Source organism: Sphaeramia orbicularis, chromosome 24 (genome assembly GCF_902148855.1).
Source record: "Sphaeramia orbicularis chromosome 24, fSphaOr1.1, whole genome shotgun sequence".
In the NCBI taxonomy this organism is placed as follows: domain Eukaryota; kingdom Metazoa; phylum Chordata; class Actinopteri; order Kurtiformes; family Apogonidae; genus Sphaeramia; species Sphaeramia orbicularis.
Window position 1 is genome coordinate 49111849 of NC_043979.1, and position 19789 is coordinate 49131637.

The following is a 19789-nucleotide window of genomic DNA, read 5'->3' on the forward strand; positions in this document are numbered from 1 at the left end:
AATAATAAAAGATCATAAAAACTTGTATTTGTATAAACTAAGCAGGGTCACAGTTAATCTGATTTCCTACAGCTTTGTTTTACTCTGAGCAAAACATTATGATTCACATGTTATAAAAAGGTCGATTTCTACAGTGAAGAAAAAAAAATGTAACTAAATAGACAAACGCCAAGTTCCAACAATAGACATAAATGAGCAAAAATATCCCAAAATTGAGCAAAATAACCATGAAAATGAACAAAACCGAACGAAATAATGACAAAAATGAACTAAATGAAGGAAGCAGAGCTAAATAATGAACATAAATGAAGAAAAAAAGAACAAAATAATGAACAAAATGAGCATAAATGAACAACGTAGAGCTAAATAATGAACATGACTGAAGAAAAAAGAGCAAAATAATAAACAAAATGAACAAAGTAGAGCTAAATAATGAACATAAATGCACAAAAAAGAGCAAAATAATGAAAAAAATGAACATAAATTAACAAAGTAGAGCTAATTAATGAACAAAATGAAGAAAAAAGAACAAAATACTGAACAAAATTAAAGTAAATTAACAAAATAGGCCTAAAAAATGGACAAAACAATTAAATAATTAAAATAAATGAACAGAAATTAACTAAATATTGAATTAAAATGAAAGGTGTGAACAAAATGGGACTAAATAATGAACAAAATGAATTAAAAAAACGACTAAAACTAGTGTAAATGAAAAAATACTCAACAAACTAAACAAATGAATAAAACAAGATGTATTTTAATGGCATGTAAAATATTATTTGTTACTGGAGTATTAGTTTTCATCAAAACATCTCAATAAACTTGCTGAGATAATTCCTATAAAAGTTTCTGTACAAATTCTCAGGTTTATGTATGAAACATTCAAACTGTTAATTAAATGTACTTTTATTTCACACACATTCGTTCTAAATACTCCGCCTCAGGTTCTTTCTTTCTTTTTACTCTCCACCTTTCATTCATGTGTCCGTGGAAGTTTGGTTTCATTTTCTTTTCTTCTTACCCTCTGCCTCCTGTTTGGCTTTTTCCAGAAGGACGTTTCCCAAACTGACCAGCTGACCCAGACCACTGACCAGGGTCTGATCCGGCTCATCCTGGACCTGGGCCATGGTCCACCCCGCAGATCCACGTCAGACCACACCAGACCAGAACCCTCAGAATGACTGAGCACCAGCAGCCATGTGGGATAAAAACCCTCCTGTGGTCATGTGACTGCAGTCAGGTGGAGCTGAGGGGGAGGGTTAGGCCCCCCAGGCGACCCACTGGTGGAGGGAAAGAAGACTGCAACAACAACAAAAGTAAAAAGGAGAGAATACAGAGGAAATGAACGGGTTTAATAGAAGAAAGTTACATAAGAATGAATGAAAGAAAGAAAAATATAATAAATGAGATGAAAAGATAAAGGAAAAGGACCTAAAAGAAGTAAATAAAGTTAATAAAACAGTTTCAGTAGGTTTAAAGCGTGGGCGTTTTTAGCCCATTTCTGGGGTGCTTCAGTACGCCTAAAATATTTTAAGTATTGCTGAAATTGTCTTTTTTCCTTGTTTACTTTAACCCTTTCATGAATGAATTATGAGAACCTAATCCAGATTTTTTTTTTTTTCCTGAGTGTTTTTATTCCTCTTTAGGCAAGAAAAAAAAAAAAACAAACAAAAACAATGCGATTGAAATTTTTTTATGAACCTATTTTTCATAGAGTTGCAAAAATGTCCACTCAGCTGGACACCAGGAGTTGAATTTTTGAAGCAAAGAAACATGTATTTACTGATCTACTGTGTGAAAACTATGAAATAAAAACATGTTTAATGCTGCTAATCTGATGTTTTCTCACATTTTAACATACTCTAATACTAGTTACTACTTACTTCATGGAGATAATATGTAAAAACTAGAAGCACTCGGAGAGCGCAGACCTCCGCCAAGGCTGATCAGTGGGCCCCCCGTGGGCCCCCCGTGGGCCCCCCCACCCCCGATCACCACCAAAAGTTAATCATTTCTTCCTTCTCCCATTCCAACAACCCCTAAAAATTCATCCAAATCTGTCCATAACTTTTTGAGTTATGTTGCACACTAACGGACAGACAAACAGACAGACAGACAAACCCTGGCAAAACAGAACCTCCTTGGGGAGGTAATCAAGGATGTTCAAATCATTTTAGGTCATTTCAATCTAAAGTGGATCAGACCAGTAAAATACTATTCATAAGAACCTATAAATAATGAAAACTGTATATTTGTCTGTTTGTTTTAGTGTCAAAAAAAAAAAGTAAAATTACACAAAAAATTTTACATTTACAGACTAGCTTTTTACAAAAAATGTGAATATCTGAAATGTCTTAAGAGAAGTACATGGAATTTAATAATATTCTCCCTGTTATTTAATGTTTCTGTATTTGCAGATCCACTGTGATCTCTACGTTGTGATTCACATGTATAAACTAGAAGCACTTGGAGAGCGCAGACCTCCGCCAAGGCTGATCAGTGCCCCCCCCCCCGTGGGCCCCCCCACACCAAGGAGGTTCTGTTTTTGCCAGGGTTTGTTTGTCTGTCTGTTTGTTTGTTTGTCTGTCCGTTAGTGTGCAACATAACTCAAAAAGTTTATGGACAGATTTGGATGAAATTTTCTGGTCTGTGCCCCCCCCCCCCCGTGGGCCCCCCCACCCCCGATCACCACCAAAATGTAATCATTTCTTCCTCATTCCCATTTCCAACAAACCCTGAAAATTTCCTCCAAATCTGTCCAGAACTTTTTGAGTTATGTTGCACACTAACGGACAGACAGACAGACAGACAAACAAACCCTGGCAAAAAACAGAACCTCCTTGGCGGAGGTAAAAAAAAAAAAAAAGATTAAAAAAAAACCTGTTGATTACAGTCTAATAGCAATTAGCAACTGATTTCACTCAACATGTCAGTGCAGATTCAGGTTTACCAAGAACAGCAAAGTTACAGTAATGGTGTGAATGTCAGTGTATGGGATGGTGCATAAGCGTCCACTGTGTGGCTGAGATGGAACTAAACAATAAAACCCATGAATATACAGAGACAGCGGAGAAGAACTGACCACTGGAGTGACCACTGGAGTGACCACTGGAGTGACCACTGTGCATGAAAGGGTGAAGTCCATCTTCACATGCTAGAAAAAATGTCAAAACCATACACAGTCCATGGCTGGAAATGTAATATCTTAAAAACCCAAATACAGCCCCCCCACCTTGTCTCGAAAATGCTTTGATCCCCCCCCCCCCCCCCCCCCCCCGTCCTCTGGTCAGACTGAGCGTACACAGGTTCTAGACGAGGGTCAGTGTCGTACGCTAAATCTTGGAGGTGGAAGTCACGCCGAGTTCATAGTGTGTTAACGACGACCTGCTGAACTCCTGTGTCGGTTATTACTCAGCTTTCACCAGACATTTGGTGAACCGTCTGTGGCACCGTGGTCTGGTCAAATGTCTGCAGAAAAAGGGCTAAGACCCCCCCACCCCCCCCAGGACACTCATGCTGATATGGTGTCTACAGTGGCTGATGCTCCAGCTTCATCAACTGTGCAAAACTGGGAGGAGGAACTCAAGAGGGGGAGGGAGGGAGGGAGGGGTGAAAAGCAAGTGTTTACATTCAAATGTCTGTGGTCCTACTGTTGTTATGACCCTGGGTCATAATTTGTCTATTTATATGTATGTGTTTTCTGTTTAGTGTGTTGTGTTCTCCCCCCGTCCTGTAGGTGTGCTGTGCCCTTTTGTGTCTGTTTGTTGCAGGTTGCTGATTGGTGGATCCTGATGGCCTGGCCCTTTAAAGATGGCCCTGGAGCTTCCATCTATGCTCGCTCTTGCTTCCTGCCAGCTCTCAACCCTGTGTTCGTGTGTGTGACCGTCAGTCTTCGTGCTCCTGCTAAATTCGATTGTATATAGTTGTGAATAGTTTTTGTAAATCGAACCCTTTTTCTGGTAGGGGAGGTCGCTCTTTTTTTGTTTCACCTTTTCTCCTGTTTCTGGTTAGGAAGTTTAGGCAAGTTTGCTGTATTTTATTTCGTGCATTTATTTTGAGTAGGTAATTTAGTTTAAACTGTAAAGAAGATATTTGTTTGTTTGTTTTAGCCGCTCCCTCCCTAACCCTCCTTAGTTGTTAAAACAAAAGTAGTAATAATAAATATTGTGAATCTTAAGTTTTTTGACTGACGTGTGTGCTTGGGAGCTGGGAGGGGACAAAGTTGAGCATATTCTGTCGCCCTGGTGAACACCCTGGCCGGGGCGTAACACTGTTTCAGTCCTACATTGTTTCTACGCTGTGAGTTCATCTGGAAGGAAAGTATGCAGTTAGTATGAGGAGAGGCTGAATGTAATGTCTGCACACTTTCACTGCTGTGGAAGAACTCCTCCTGAGTCAGACTAGGAACTTTACACACACACACCCCCCCTCGAAGAAGCACTCGGAGAGCACAGACCTCCACCAAGGCAGATCAGTGCCCCCCCCCTACCCCCATCACCAGCAAAATTTAATCATTTGTTCCTTGTGCCAGTATCAACATTTCCTGAAATTTTCATCCATAACTTTTTGAGTTATCCTGCACACACACACACACACAGACAAACCAACGCCAACACAACCTCCTTGGTGGAGGGAAAAACACCAACGAGTCCAGCTGAAGATGCACTGACTGTGAAATCTGGGTCTCTTTCAGAGGCAACTGAGATGACATCAGCACACACAGACATGATGACATCAGCTGGACCCATGACAAAACTAGAAGCACTCAGAGAGCACAGACGTCCACCAAGGCTGATCAGTGCCCCCCCCCCTGTGGGCCCCCCCCACGCCAAGGAGGTTATGTTTCTGCCAGAGTTTGTCTGTCTGTCTGTTTGTCTGTCCGTTAGTGTGCAACATAACTCAAAATGTTATGGACAGATTTGGATGAAATTTTCAGGGTTTGTTGGAATGGGCCCCCCCGTGGGCCCCCCCACCCCCGATCACCACCAAAATTTAATCATTTCTTCCTCATCCCATTTCCAACAAACCCTGAAAATTTCATCCAAATCTGTCCATAACTTTTTGAGTTATGTTGCACACTAACGGACAGACAAACAAACAAACAAACAAACAAACCCTGGCAAAAACAGAACCTCCTTGGCGGAGGTAATAAACTACAATAAGTGTGAGGGGCGGGGCTTGTTCCTGGAACCACTTGTTTTTGGTTCAGTTTGTTTGTTTGTTTACACTTTAGCAGCAAAACTATTGGTTGAATTCAGACCAAATTTAGTTTATAGATTACACAGGTCTACAATTTTTTAGAAATGATTTACTTCAGACATTAAATGTGCTAAATGTTACGTATTTTAATAAGATTAATTGGAAAATAAATGACAAAAGTGCCGGTTTGCTGATGTTTTCAAGGTATATGATGAAGTGTTATTCCACATATATATTGGTTTATGTACATTTCTATAATAGTTTTATAAATCTTCCACTAAACAGAACCTGTAAAGTGAATGTATTCTAATGTGTAGACAGTGTTCTGAAGTAGATCTTGTCGCTCTGACACAAATATTCCTTTGGAGTCAAACCCATTCTCTCGTTAATTCTTGAATTTCACATTTTGACCTAAGGCTGGATCTTGGAAACTTTAGCCAACCAGCATTTAGGACTGGATTTGTCTTTATCAGTGACTCTCATGTGGTAACATTTCATTACTTTTATTCTGGAAGCATTTTCCTTGTAGACCAGTGATACCAGTGACCCAGAATAGATGTGATTAGATTTTGGGAAAAGAAGGTCAAAGTTCAAATTTTTTATGAATTTTTAAAATCAACCCCCCCCCCCCCATTTAGTTATAATTGGCGAAATTATATATATAAAAAAAAAAAAAAGAAGTCAATTTTAACTCATTTTACTTAAAACACTGCAGAACTATAGAGATTCATTTTAAACATCACTCTGCAAAATATCTAAGTGACTGATTGTTTTGGAAATTGTTAAATTTTTAAAATGTTTTTCTTTTCCCATTTACTTATAATGGGCAAAATTTTAAATGTCTATAAAACATAAATTTTGTTTCACTTTAGTTCAACTTGTCACATATAGAATTTTTATATTTAACAAATATTGAATATGGATGAAAGAGTGGATCGACGCCAAAATAAGATACAATTCATGCAGGGGGCGGGGCTTGTTGTGACTGGAACCACTTATTGTTATGATTGAATATTCACAGTTTAGTTGAATTTTAACCAAATGTTGAGTCTTTTTCAGTAAAAAAAACATCCCGACCAAGTATTCATGTGAATCCAACTCACATTAAAAGTAAAAAAAAAAAAAAAAAAAAAAAACACACCACAAATCCTGCTAAAACCGTCAACCATTTTATTGACCTCTGAACATTCAACTCATTAAAAAAAAAACAAAACCCTCTTTCAGTTTTGAAGCTTTAAGTTGTGCCCTCCTCTGACCTCCAAAGCGCTTAATGACACCCAGTGCCAAAAAACAAAAAAAAACAGGGAAATAAAACCAGAACATGGCAACCCGTCTGCACAGATGTGAGGAAGAACATGAACGAAGCAAATCAGAGCAGGACCTCCAGCAAAAAAAAAAAAATTTAAAAATTTAAAAAAAATAAAAACGTCGCAAATGAGCAGGTTCAACCGTGGAAATGAACATTCAGTCCGAACTTCTGCAGCATCGTCATGACTTTAAGGAGTTTTTTTTTTTTTAAGTAAAGGCCACGAGAAACGGAAAAAAAAACGTCTGAAATTTGCTCTGAACTCTGAACACTTTTCGGATTTCAGGTGAATTTGTTCTTTTTTTGCCTTTGTGCTTTAAGACTGTAAACATCACAACCCACCGACTTGAATCCAAAATTAAACCACAGATGGAATTTACCTCCTGACTGAGCTGGTTTTGTTTTGTTGTGGTTTTTTTATGGCCGACGACTTCCATCAGGACCAGAAACAAATAACTGAGTATTGTTACCGAACGCATCATCTCGGTAAAATGCCGTCGTGAGGATTCCCCAGCCCTTATTTGAACTTTTCCGACTCTTTCAGACATGTGCGAGGTACAGGAGCGAAAAGGAAACCAAAATAAAACACAATAATATTAAGACTTTTGCAGGAATACGCTTGTATTTGTCCCAAACTATTGGTCTGAGGTGACTTTAAACGGACTTAATGCGTGAAATAAGAAGAAAATCCAAATTGAGTGGCTTCTGGTACGAGTCGAAGGAATGACGACGACGGGAAAATGGACTGTGTGTTTTTCCCTCCAGTTTTCAAGACGACAGACGGCGTTTACGGAAGTCAATCTGTGTCGTCAGATTTTGAATTATAAAAGACATTGAATTCGTAGCACTGAATTTTTTTTGCACTGAAATTAAGTATCTGATTTTTTTTTTTTTGGACTGAAATTGAGTATCTGATTTTTTTTGCGCTGAAATTAAGTATCTGAATTTTTTTTTTGCGCTGAAATTATCTGATGTTTTTGCGCTGAAATTATCTGATGTTTTTGCGCTGAAATTAAGTATCTGAATTTTTTTTGCGCTGAAATTAAGTATCTGAATTTTTTTTTGCGCTGAAATTAAGTATCTGAATTGTTTGTCCCTGAATTCAACTATGTTCATAAATTTAGATTTAAAAAAATTCAGGTGCAATGAATTCAGATACTTAATTTCCGTGCAAAAAAAATTCGGATAATTAATTTCAGTGCAAAAAAAGAAAAAAAATTAGTGCTAGAAATGTAATGGCTTTTATAATTCAACATCTGATGACACAGATTTACTTCCATAGGCGTTCAGGTCGCTGTCTGTGTTTCGCAATGAGAAATCCATCTGGAACTGGGAGGCTTGACTCTAAATATGAGTTTTATCTTTGTTTTAATGTAAAAAAAATAATAAAATTACACAAAAATGTTTAAATTTACACAATATCCTTTCACAAAAAATGTGAATAATCTGATTAAATATGAACCTGAAATGTTTTACGAGACATAAGGGCAACTTTACCAATATTCTGTCTGTTATTAAATGTCTTATGTATTAGTAGATCCACTGATCTGTACGTTATAATAAACATGTATAAATAATAAACTGAGGCAGAATATTGTTAAATTACTCTTAATTTTCTTAAGAAATTCATGGTTGTTGATGTTTCTCCAGTTTTTGTTGATTTTTGTGCATGTTATGTTCTTGTTTTTACTTAATTTGATCATATTTGTTGGCTTTTTGGGGGGGTTTATTTGTTCATCTTGTTCATGTTTCTCAAATTTTTGCTCATTTTTAAGTTTTGTTCTTGTTATTCTCTTTAAAAATGTGAACACATGAACAAGAAGTGTAACTTTACCAATATTCTGCCTGTTATTAAATGTTTTATGTATTTGTAGATCCACTGTGATCTGTACGTTATAATAAACATGTATAAATAATAAACTCAAGGCAGAATATTGTTAAAATTACACTTAATTTTCTTAAGAAATTCATGGTTGTTGATGTTTCTCCAGTTTTTTGTTGATTTTTGTGCATGTTATGTTCTTGTTTTTACTTAATTTGATCATATTTGTTTGCTTTTTGGGTTTTTTGTTTATGTTTCTCAAATTTTTGTTCATTTTTGAAGTTTTGTTCTTGTTATTCTTTCTAAAAAATGCAAACAAGTGTAACTGTACCAGTATTCTGCCTGTTATTAAATGTTTTGTGTCTTTGTAGTTCCACTGTGAACTGTAACTTGTACCTGTACCTAAATGATAAATTGAGGTATAATATTGTTAAAATTACACTTAATTTTCTTAAGAAATTTCAGGTTATTTATGTAATTCACATTTTTTAAAGGATAGTTTGTAGATGTAAACATGCACATGATGTACTTTTGTAATTGTTAATACATTTTTAAGAAGTAATTTGCGTTTGTTTGTGTCTGTCTGATGCAGAAACAGCTTTTGAAACACAAATATTTCATGATAATACTTGAGACTGTAAAATTTAAAGGCTTTTTCCACCACTGTACGTCCAATGGAAAGCTCCACTCAGCACAATTAGGAGTGCCCCCAGTGGACAGCCATGGTACTGCAACAACAACAACAAAATTTCTGTAAGGGCATCTTTACCTGCAGGAAACAAGAAAAAGAGTTTTCTCTGCATCATGTGAGTAAAAACCATGATTTTTTTGTGGCTGAACGCTGCTGATATCTGTGATTGTAATGGTTTTCAACAGGAAACCCATTTTTATTGGTCACATGAAAGCAAATACCCCGAAAAGAGAAGTGACACAACCCTCCCAAGTCCAGAAAAGTAAAGAAAACAGACCGCTTCAAGTGTCCAAAGTGGAACAGAATAGCCCTGAAGGTCGACTTTCGTCCTCCTCCTCTGCTCAGTGGTCCAACATGAGACACCATGTGGACAAAAGTATGTGGACGCCTTGAATTCAGGTGTTTGTCTACAAAACAATAAGGATAAATGTTATAATTTAGTTTTATATTGTGTTATATTATTATATTGGGATAAATATCATTTCATTGGTTAGTTGCATTGGTTTAAATTGTTATCTTTGCTTCTAAAATGAATCAGAGATGATTTTGATTTCATTTATCAGTGTTTTTTTTTTTTATCCATAAAATAATACATGAATACATTCAAACATTTCACATGGTTTCAAAAGCCAAGGAGGAAAAAATATTTCAACTTTTATCTTTGCTTCTAAATGAGATGGTTTTTACTTAATTTCTTTTAACATTGATTTTGTTGAAATGTTCTTCCTCTAAATTTCTACAATATTTTTCCTGCTCTGACTGTAAATAATAATTTTCTACCACAACTAACCATCTACTTTCTTTTTTGTGTGTATTTTGCTCATTATGATGCTCTTTTCTTCTTCTATTGATGCTTATTTTGTTCTTTTTAATACCTGTGTTCATTTTCTTTCTTAATTTTATTGTTTTTTCTGTTCATTTTACTGATTTTTTTGGTTTTTTTAATCCATGACTGATTTTAAATGTTCTTCCTCTAAATTTCTAAAATATTTTTCCTGCTCTGACTGTAAATAATTATTTGCTACCAAAACTAACCATCTACTGTCTTTTTTTGTGAGTATTTTGCTGATTATGATGCTCTTTTCTTGATTTTTGTTAATTTTTTTGTGTATTTTGTTCATTTTGATGCTTATTATTTTAATTTTGATTTTAATTTTGTTCATTATTGGTGCTTTTTTGTTCTTTTTGATACCTGTGTTGTTAATTTTTATTAAGTTTGTCGCTTATTCCATTCATTTTAGTGATTTTTTTGGGGGGTAATCATCTCCTTCTTTCACATCTCACCGAGGAAGAAAAATCTTCCATTAAACTTCAAGGAAATATTGATGTTTCTAAACTATATAGACATAAATATTGGGACACATGTCTACAGCTGTCAGATGTCCTGTTGTCCTGTTCATGAGGATTTAAGATAAAAACATCAGTTTCCTTAAAGTTTAATGGGAGATTTTTCTTCTTTTGAAGAAAGTGGATGGTTAGCAAAAAAAAAAAATTCAGTAAAAAGTAACAGAATAAGCAACAAAATTAATAAAAATGAACAACAGGCATAAAAGAGAACAAAATAAGCTTTCCGATGAACAAAAATGAGCAACAAAAGTATAAAAAAATGAACAAAAGTGAAGAAAAGAGCATCATAATGAGCAAAATACACACACAAAAAAAGGAAAGTCAGTGGTTAGTTGTGGTAGAAAATTATTTACAGTCAGAGCAGGAAAAATATTTTAGAAATTTAGAAGAACATTTAAAATTATAGTCATGGATAAAAAAAAAAATAATAACAAAATCAATGTTAAAAGAAATTAAGTAAAAACCATCTCATTTGGAAACAAATACAACAGTTGAAATATTTTTTTCTCCTTGGCTTTTGAAACCATGTGAAATATCTGAATGTATTATTTTTATTCTGTTTTATTTAGTATTGGTTTATTGTTCTTATTTTATTTTTATTGTTTTAAACCGTATGGCTTTTTATGGTTTTTTTTAATCTATTCTTGTATTTATTCTTTTATTTCGGTTTTATTTTTCTGTACAGCACTGGAGGTTTTTTTTGCACAGTAATTCTATGTTTTTTAATCTATTCTTGTATTTTATTCTTTTATTTCAGTTTTTATTTATTCTTCTGTACAGTACTGGGTTTTTCTGTACAGTCGTTCTATGTTTTTTTTTAATCTATTCTTGTATTTTATTCTTTTATTTCGGTTTTATTTATTCTTCGGTACAGCACTTTGGTTCACTGTGGTTGTTTTAAAGTGCTTTACAAATAAAGTTGGATTGGATTATTGTTTTATATCCCAGACACCTGAATTATTCAACGTGTCCACATACTTTTGGCCATATTGTGTTTATTAAAAAAAAAAAAAAAGGGGTAGCAGTGGTTAAAAAACATGTAAAGTGCCAAAAAAACCTGTCATTTATGTTAAATTAAAGTCAGTTTCAATAATTTACCAGTGTCTTTGTCCTGACACTTTTTTTTTTAAATTGAACGTTCCATTCCAGCTCAAAAACAGACCGTTGGGACACGAGGATTGTTGGTGCTGATTGAAGACTTTGTGCTTTGGGCGTTTTGTTTTTGTTTGTTTTTTTTTTTTCGGACGACCTCGAGGTCCGTGGAGCAGAGGAGGAGAGGGTGGACAGAACCACGCCGGCGTCCCAAACTAACGCCAACGCCGCCGCTTTAACGCCGGACGGGAGCGAGTCACGACGTCACAACCTCCGACGAATGGAAGACTGATTAAATACTGAACCTGACAACACTGAGGGAGCAGAAGAGTGGGTTTGATTCAACCGTAAAAGGGTTCGTCTGAGTGTTTTAAAGCACAGCTGGAGACCAGGAGCTCATGAAAGCACATTTTACTTAGGATCGGTACAAGCTAAAGGATCCTTTTTATTATTTTTTAACTGAAATGACTGAGAAATGACAGTTAAAATTCACTCACACTTAGATTTTTTACCTTAGTTTAATGTTCAGACAGATTTGGATATTGTTACTTATTTATTTAAGATATTATTTTGACTCAGATGTAATTAAGAGCTAATGTTAGCCACTTCATCATGTGATAAATAGGACAATTCTTCCATCAGCCTTTGAAACCCACTGACAGTCGACCTCTGGTTTATTGGGTTATTGTGTCAATTCTGCTTTTTCTTATTAATGAACTTAAGTTTGCCCTTAATTTACTTAAAATTTACTTAAATACTCTGTAAAATTCAGCTGCTTTTTCAAGTGTGAATGTTTTTTCTTTTTAATGAACTTCAGTTTCCTTTAACTTAATTAAATCCTCTTTTATAAAATTCAGCTGCTTTCTCAAGTGTGAATTCTGTATTTTCCTTTTAATAAACGTAAGTTTCCCTTAACTTAATGAAATCCTCATTTACTTTATAAAATTCAGCTGCTTTTATAGTTATGTGAATTCTGCATTTTCTTATTAATGAACTTAAGTTTTTCCTTAACTTTTGAAATCCTCTTTTATAAAATTCAGCTACTTTTTCAAATTGTGTGAATTCTGCTTTTTCTTTTTAATTAAGTTTTTTCCTTAATTTACGTCAGATGTACTAAAATCCAATCCCGCTGCTTTTATCATTGCGTGAATTCTATATTTTCTTATTAATGAACTTAAGTTTTTCCTTAATTTACTGTAAATTTACCCCAATACTCATACATTATAAAATTCAGCTCCTTTTTCAAGTGCGAGTTCTGCTTTTTCTTATTAATGAACTTAAGGCTCCCTTAACTGAATTAAATCTTCATTTACTCTGTAAAATTCAGCTGTTTTTTTAAATTGTGTGAATTCTGCTTTTTCTTTTTAATGAACTTAAGTTTTCCCTTAACTTAATTAAATCCTCTTTGTAAAATTCAGCTGCTTTTATATTTATTGAATTCTTTCTTTTTAATGAACTTAAGTTTTCCTTTAACTTAATTAAATCCTCTCTTCCTTTGTAAACTTCAGTTACTTTTTCAATGGAAGTTAATCTGAATATTCAGAAGAACGGCCTAGAAACTACGTTGCGTTTATGTAAAATAAAAAAAAGGGAAGCAGCTACAACACTTGTCCATTTTTGTGCCGTTACTTTGACTGTTTTCACACTGATAAAATGACACAAAGTCACACAATAACCCAAACAAACTGGAGTTCTATGAGGTTAAAGTAACATTTCTATCAAAAGGAGGAGAAGAGAGGGGCTTAAAGATGTCCGTTTTCCATCTTAAAGGTCTGTCCGACAGTGAAAATATTCCTTCTTAAGTTTTTAGTTTGAGTACTGATACGTAAAACTATGCTGTTAGAGCCATAGACGAGCCGTGACGCGGGTTCATCCAACTTCATTCTACTCGATGTTAGACGCTGGGTTTGGACACACATTCTCTACTAATAAAAGCAGATCTTATCCTAAATAAAACCCACTTTAAAAGATCAGAACTAACCTTTTACGTCCAATATTTTAGCGCTGTATAATCAAACACTGACTGAGGAGGTTGGACATGTACAAAAACAGACACGTATTGCTTTATATCCCTCATTTTTTTTTCTGCTAAACTCATACGACCGCTGTTGAAGGCCAGACTTGGGTCAATTTAACGGCAGAATAAACCTGAACGCAGCTGGGATTGATAAACTATGTGGACAAAAGTATGTGGACAGGTTGAATTAGGCGTTTCTTTTCTACAAAACAATAATAACAAATGTCAGAATATAGTTTTATATTGGGATAAATATCATTACATTGGTTTTTTCTTAGTTTCTCTTGACACTGATTTAGTTTTTTTTTTTATCCATGACTGATTTTAAATGTTCTGCCTCTAAATTTCTAAAATATTTTTCAGGTGCTTTTTGGTTCAATTTTTATGCTTGTGTTGCTCATTTTTGTTCATTTTGATGCTTTTTTGTTCTCTTTCATGCCTGTGTTGTTCATTTTTAATAATTCTGTTACTTATGTTACTTTTAACTGATTTTTATTTTTTGCTAACTATCTACTTTTTTACTTTGTGTGTATTTTGCTCATTATGATGCTCTTGTCTTCATTTTTGTTCATTTTTTATGCTTTTGTTGCTCATTTTTGTTCATTGTGAAGCTCATTTTGTTCTCTTTTATGTCTGTTGTTCATTTTTATTAATTTTGTTGCTTATTCTGTTACTTTTTACTGATTTTTTTTTTTTTTGCTAACCACCCACTTTCTTCAAAAGAAGAAAGAGCTCCCATTAAACTTTAAGGAAATATTGATGTTTTTATCTTAAATCCTCATGAACTGGGCATCTTACATCTGTAGACATGATGTGTCCCAATATTTATGTCCATATAGTTTAGAAACATCAATATTTCCTTCAAGTTTAATGGGAGATTTTTCTTCCTCAGTCAGACGTGAAAAAAGTTACGGAAGACGATTAGGGCCACTGGAAAAAAAATTGAAATTAAGGTCCACTGTATTTTTTTTTAATTATTATTATGAGAAAAAGTCAAAATTCTGAGATTAAAGTCAAAATTAAAAAAAAAAAAAAATTGAATTCTGACTTTAATCTCAGAATAATAATAAAAAATATATATTGAACCTTAATTTTATTTATTTTTTTTTTTCCAGTGGCCCTAATCCTCTTCCATAGAAAGTAGATGGCTAGTTGTGGTAGAAAATTACTATTTACAGTCAGGGCAGGAAAAATATTTTTGCAATTTAGAGGAAGAACATGTAAAATCATAGTCATGGATTTAAAAAAAAAAAAAAAAAAAAAACAATCAATGTTGAGAGAAATTAAGTCAAATCCATCTCTGAGGCATTTCGGAAACAAATTTAACAATTTCACCCAAACTAACCAATGCAATGATATTTATCCCAATATAAAACTATATTCTGACATTAGTCGTTATTGTTTCGTTAGAGAAGAACCACCTGAATTCAACGTGTCCACATACTTTTGTCCACATAGTGTATATTTGTGGGATCATTCACTGACACGCGTAGTCATGTGACCATAACCCAAAGCTCGTACACATCTATCAGACTCGTCTCTGGTCTCCATCCAGCGTCAGAACGTTTTGGCGGTTGGCGTTAGTTTGGGTTTCAGGAGCTGGCGGTCCCTTTGTTCTGCCCGCTACCGAAGCTCTGATACGACTTGTGTAGAAGCTGCATTAAGACTTCTTTGGACAGTGTGAGGACGAGTCCGTGTTGAGAACCTCGATCATCGTTCTGGTCGACGGGAAGGTCTCTGCGACGGACGGAAGACTCTGGTACCAGCCTGGTAAACTGAGGAGGAAGAGGAAGAGGAGGGGTTAGGCCAGGGCTCTCAAACTCATGTTCTTCCAGGTTCCACATTCAGCTCGATTTGATCTGCGGTGGACCAGACCAGTAAAATAATAACAGAATAACCGATAAATAATGACAACTACAAATTTTTGTCTTTGTTTTAGTGCAAAAAAACCCCATTAAATTAAGAAAATACTTACTTTTATAAACTATCCAAACAAAAAGATGTGAATAACCTTAAAAAACTGAAATTTAGAAAAATAAGTACAATTTTAACAATATTCTGAGTCAACGTATCATTTGTCCATGTGCATTATGGAGCAAATCTACAAAGACACTTAACACTGAGGAACAGGCAGAAGAGAGTTCAAATTGTGCTGAATTATCTTTAGACATTTCAGGTTGTTCATATTCATTCAGGTTATTCATATTCTGTTGTTAATGGAGAGTTTGTAAATGTAAATATTTTCATAATTTAATGTTATTTTTTGCACTAAAAGACAAAAATTTTTAATTCAAGATTTTTTGCTTGATTGAAGATTTTTTGCTAAATTAGGATTTTTTTGGCTTAATTCAAGATTTTTTTTACTTAACTGAAGATTTTTTTTTTTTTGCTTAATTCAAGATATTTTCCTTAATTCAAGCTAAAAAATTTTTCTTAATAAAATTCAAGACTGTGGAATTTTTGTACTTTTCAAAAACATCCCACAGGCCGGATGGGACTCTTTGGCGGGCCGCATTTGGCCCCAGGGCCACATGTTTGAGACCCCTGATATAAATAATGACAATTCAAGATTTTTTTTTTTTTTTTACTTTGTTTTAGTGTGAAAAAGTGAAATTACATGAAAATATTTGCATTTCCAACCTAAAAAAAAAATCTAGAAAAATCAGTACAATTTTAACAATATTCTGCCTCAGTTTATCATTTGTCCATGTGCATTCTGGATCGAATCTACAGACACTAAACACTGAGGAACAGGCAGGAAATAGTTCAAATTGTGCTGAATTTTCTTTAGACATTTCAGGTTGTTCATATTTGTTCAGGTTACTCACATTCTATTTACAGGATAGTTTGTAAATGTAAATATTTTCATAATTTAATGGGTTTTTTTGGCACTAACATAAAGACAAAAATTTGAAGTTGTCATAATTTACAGACATAATGTAATATTATTTTCACATCAAACTGAGAAGAAAATATGTTGTCATTCTTTTTTGTCGGTTCTTCTGCTGTTATTATTTGACTGTAGATCATATTGGTCTGTATGTGGAACCTGAACTAAAATGAGTTCCACAGCCTTAACAGTGGAATTTTTGCACATTGCAAATTCATCCCAGGGGCCGGATTAGAACCTTTGGCCCCCGGGCCTCATGTTTGACACCCCTGGGTTAAGGCATCCTGCACAGATATGTATAAAAATAGATCCTGTTCTATCAAGAATCAATAAAAGGTTAAATATGTGAGGTTGTCAGGTTCTGTTCTATGTTCCAGTCCTGTGGTCTGGATGCACATCGATCTAACTACAGAAGTGGGCGGGACTTTCACTGGAGGAGAACCCAACTCATCCAATCAAAGTCCATATACAGTCGCAGAAAAAATTATTAGACCATCAAAAGTCATCAAAAACAATGGTCTAATATTTTTTTCCGCAACTGTAGAACAGAATAGAAAAAAATGAGATAAATATAGTTCCTACTGATCACCGATAGAAGTCATACAGTTGCGGAAAAAAAATTCTTAGACCATCAAAAGTCATCAAAAACAATGGTTCTGTGATCCAGTCCTAACTCCTGTGTGTGTCATGTGACTAAAACAGACAGAAAAGAGAACATGGAATGTCTAAAAGCACTGTTTTTGTCAGTACGATGCCATAGATACTGATGGAAGAACTGAAGTGACTTTGGTTTTTATCCAGAAAACATGTTAAATGTATAGATATCAGCTCTGAAATTAAACTACTATGAGACATTTTTGTTGGTATCATTATTTTTGCCCAAACTAATGGACCTTTAGTTGGACCAGGCATTAAAATGAACAAGAAACTGAAGAAAACAAGGGGTGGGCAAATCACTTTTTCTGCAACCGTTTTCTATTCTATCCTATCTCTAACCTTTTCCATGTAATGAACCATCAAAATACGGACCATTAATCATTATCATGTGTTCTGGGGCTGCCCCAAGATGCACCAGTATTGGAGGGATATTCATGGGACTTCAATATCGGTTTTCAAGATTCATGTTCCTTATAACTTTGTGAATTTATATCTTGGTGATGTCTCAGTACTAGAACGGAGGGAGGATACAAAATTATTACAGGCGCTTTTAGCAGCCAGCAAGAAATCCATTACAAGAAGGTGGTTAAAGCCAACTCCACCAACATTAGAAGACTGGTACGAGACCGTCTTGCAAATTTTCAAAATGGAAAAATTGACTTACTCTATCAGAATCCAGAGGGATACATTTTACCATATTTGGGACAAATGGATTAAATTTGTATCCTCTGGCCGCCCAGAATTTGTATCACTCCTCTAAGAATTTCTTGTTTACAATCTCCTTGTATTTATTCTTTGTGAATGTTTTACTTTTGCATAAAAGTGTAATGTTTAAAGAACCCAGAAGTATTGAAAAGTGTGATTGTCTTTTTTTTTAATGAGAAGTACCAAAACTGTAAGCACTCAGTTCAGTTTTTTTTTTTTTATGGTTTGTTTGTTTGTTTGACACTGTTGAATGTATAAAATAAGGAAAACAAAAAGGACTCTAATGGATATCATATGTATGAATGTTGATGCAGAGATACCTTGCTCCTTGTCCAATAAAACAAATTTAAAAAAAAATAATAATAATAATACGGACCATTATAAGGAAAGGCACATTTTAAATATTTCAAAAATTCATCCAAACTGTGAACAGACTTTGTAGACACTGTCCAAAGAAGCCACATATAACATTTGAAATGAATCCAACCAGATGTTTCGGAGAAGACTGTTGAAATCTTGACATTGGTGACCTTGAATTTGACCCTTCAAGGTCAAAGGTCATGGACCCAAATAAAAGTCCATATATGACTTCTATCAGTGATCAATAGGAACTACATTGATATCTGTAACTATTTACATATTATATACCATTAATAACATTATAAGAAAAGGAACATTTTTAATATTTACAAACTTGGTCAAATATTCTAATGATCGCACCTCTTCAGATTCATCCAGCTCTTGGCCGTTTTACTGAAGCTGTCTGGACTCGGTGTGGTCATGGCTTCGAAGTCGACCAGCTGGAGTTCAAAACACAGATGATACACAGTTAATTAGTTTCATTGTGTGCAAATGTGCGAATAAACTTTTTGCCTTTTTTTTTTTAGAGACTTTATTGATCCCAGTGACCAGTGAATGGTGAGAATTTTAATAATTTCATAGACTTTTATAGTTAAATAAATCACAAAAGCAAAATAAAATGAGCAAAAATGAAGAAAATAATCAAGAAAATGAAGATAATAATAAAGAAAATTAATAAAATAATTGTAAAAATTGTGAAAATAAACAACAATTAACAACATTCTTTGCAATTCATTCTGATGTAAATGTTTTTGCACTATCTTCATGCATGCAGTTTTTTCCTGCACTTTATTCTGTAGTTGCCTTAATCATTGATCATCAATAAAGTCTAATCTAATCTAAAAATGAACAAAATAAACCAAAAAAAAAGAACAAAATGAAAAATAAAACCCATTTTGTCATTAATTCTCTCAATTTGTATCTTGGGAACTAAAGCCAATTAGTATTTGGGATGAACATTTCTTTATTTCTTGTTTTTTACTTTTAGACCAGTTTAATTTATTTGTATTAACTGAATTTCGGCATCATCTTTTATTAAAATAGACTAGACTTTATTGATCTCACAACATGGAAATTCACTGTTCAAGGAAGCAACAGAATAAAGTGTAAAAAAAAAAAAAATGCAGCGTAAAGACAAACAATACAAAATAATAATAATAGTAATAAGTCTATAAACATATTGACAAAAGTCGAATTAAAATTGGCCTGGTTTCCTTTATTACTGTTATTTATTGATTTAGTACATGCTTTTATTCTTGTTTTAATGTCTTTAATAATAATAATAATAAACTCCATCCTGTCTCATCTTATTTTCCAAACCAACCTACCTTTCCTTTAGGAATCCGACCGATGACTTCTTTCCCACTGGCCATCAGCGCCCCCATCACCACAGAGTAGGCCACCACACTGACGATAAAAACACCAGAGTTAACCTTAGAGTTCACAGAACCTAAAGAGACTGACGATAACAGTTATTAACGATCAAGGAGACAGACAACAAATATACATTGTTATACTATAAATGTGCTGATTTCTGTCAGATAAAATGAAAACAATCGCATTATAAACCATAATCAGATTAAATATGAAGAAACTAAATATCTCTTAACCCGTAAAGATCCAGAATTATTTTTGTAGAAGCTTCCAAATGAATTTTAGATGAAATAACACTAAAATTATGAGTCTCAATTAGTAGTTCT

At 34.2% G+C, this 19789-nt stretch overlaps 2 protein-coding genes across 3 annotated transcripts in view; both read right to left on the reverse strand.

The window, feature by feature from the left end:
* LOC115414891 (uncharacterized) overlaps positions 1–19789 on the reverse strand; it is a 185128-nt gene that overhangs the window by 12707 nt on the left and 152632 nt on the right. The window lies entirely within an intron of this gene.
* The window catches only part of LOC115415112 (tetratricopeptide repeat protein 13-like), a 32867-nt gene continuing 27894 nt past the window's right edge, over positions 14817–19789 (reverse strand). For both annotated transcript variants that reach the window (XM_030128568.1, XM_030128567.1), the window contains exons 16-18: positions 19418–19496; positions 18450–18529; positions 14817–15252 (exon numbers count right to left, since the gene is read on the reverse strand). In XM_030128568.1, the coding sequence (XP_029984428.1) occupies positions 15138–15252; positions 18450–18529; positions 19418–19496 (274 nt within the window). In that variant the 3' untranslated portion in view covers positions 14817–15137. The remainder of the gene's footprint in view (positions 15253–18449; positions 18530–19417; positions 19497–19789) is intronic.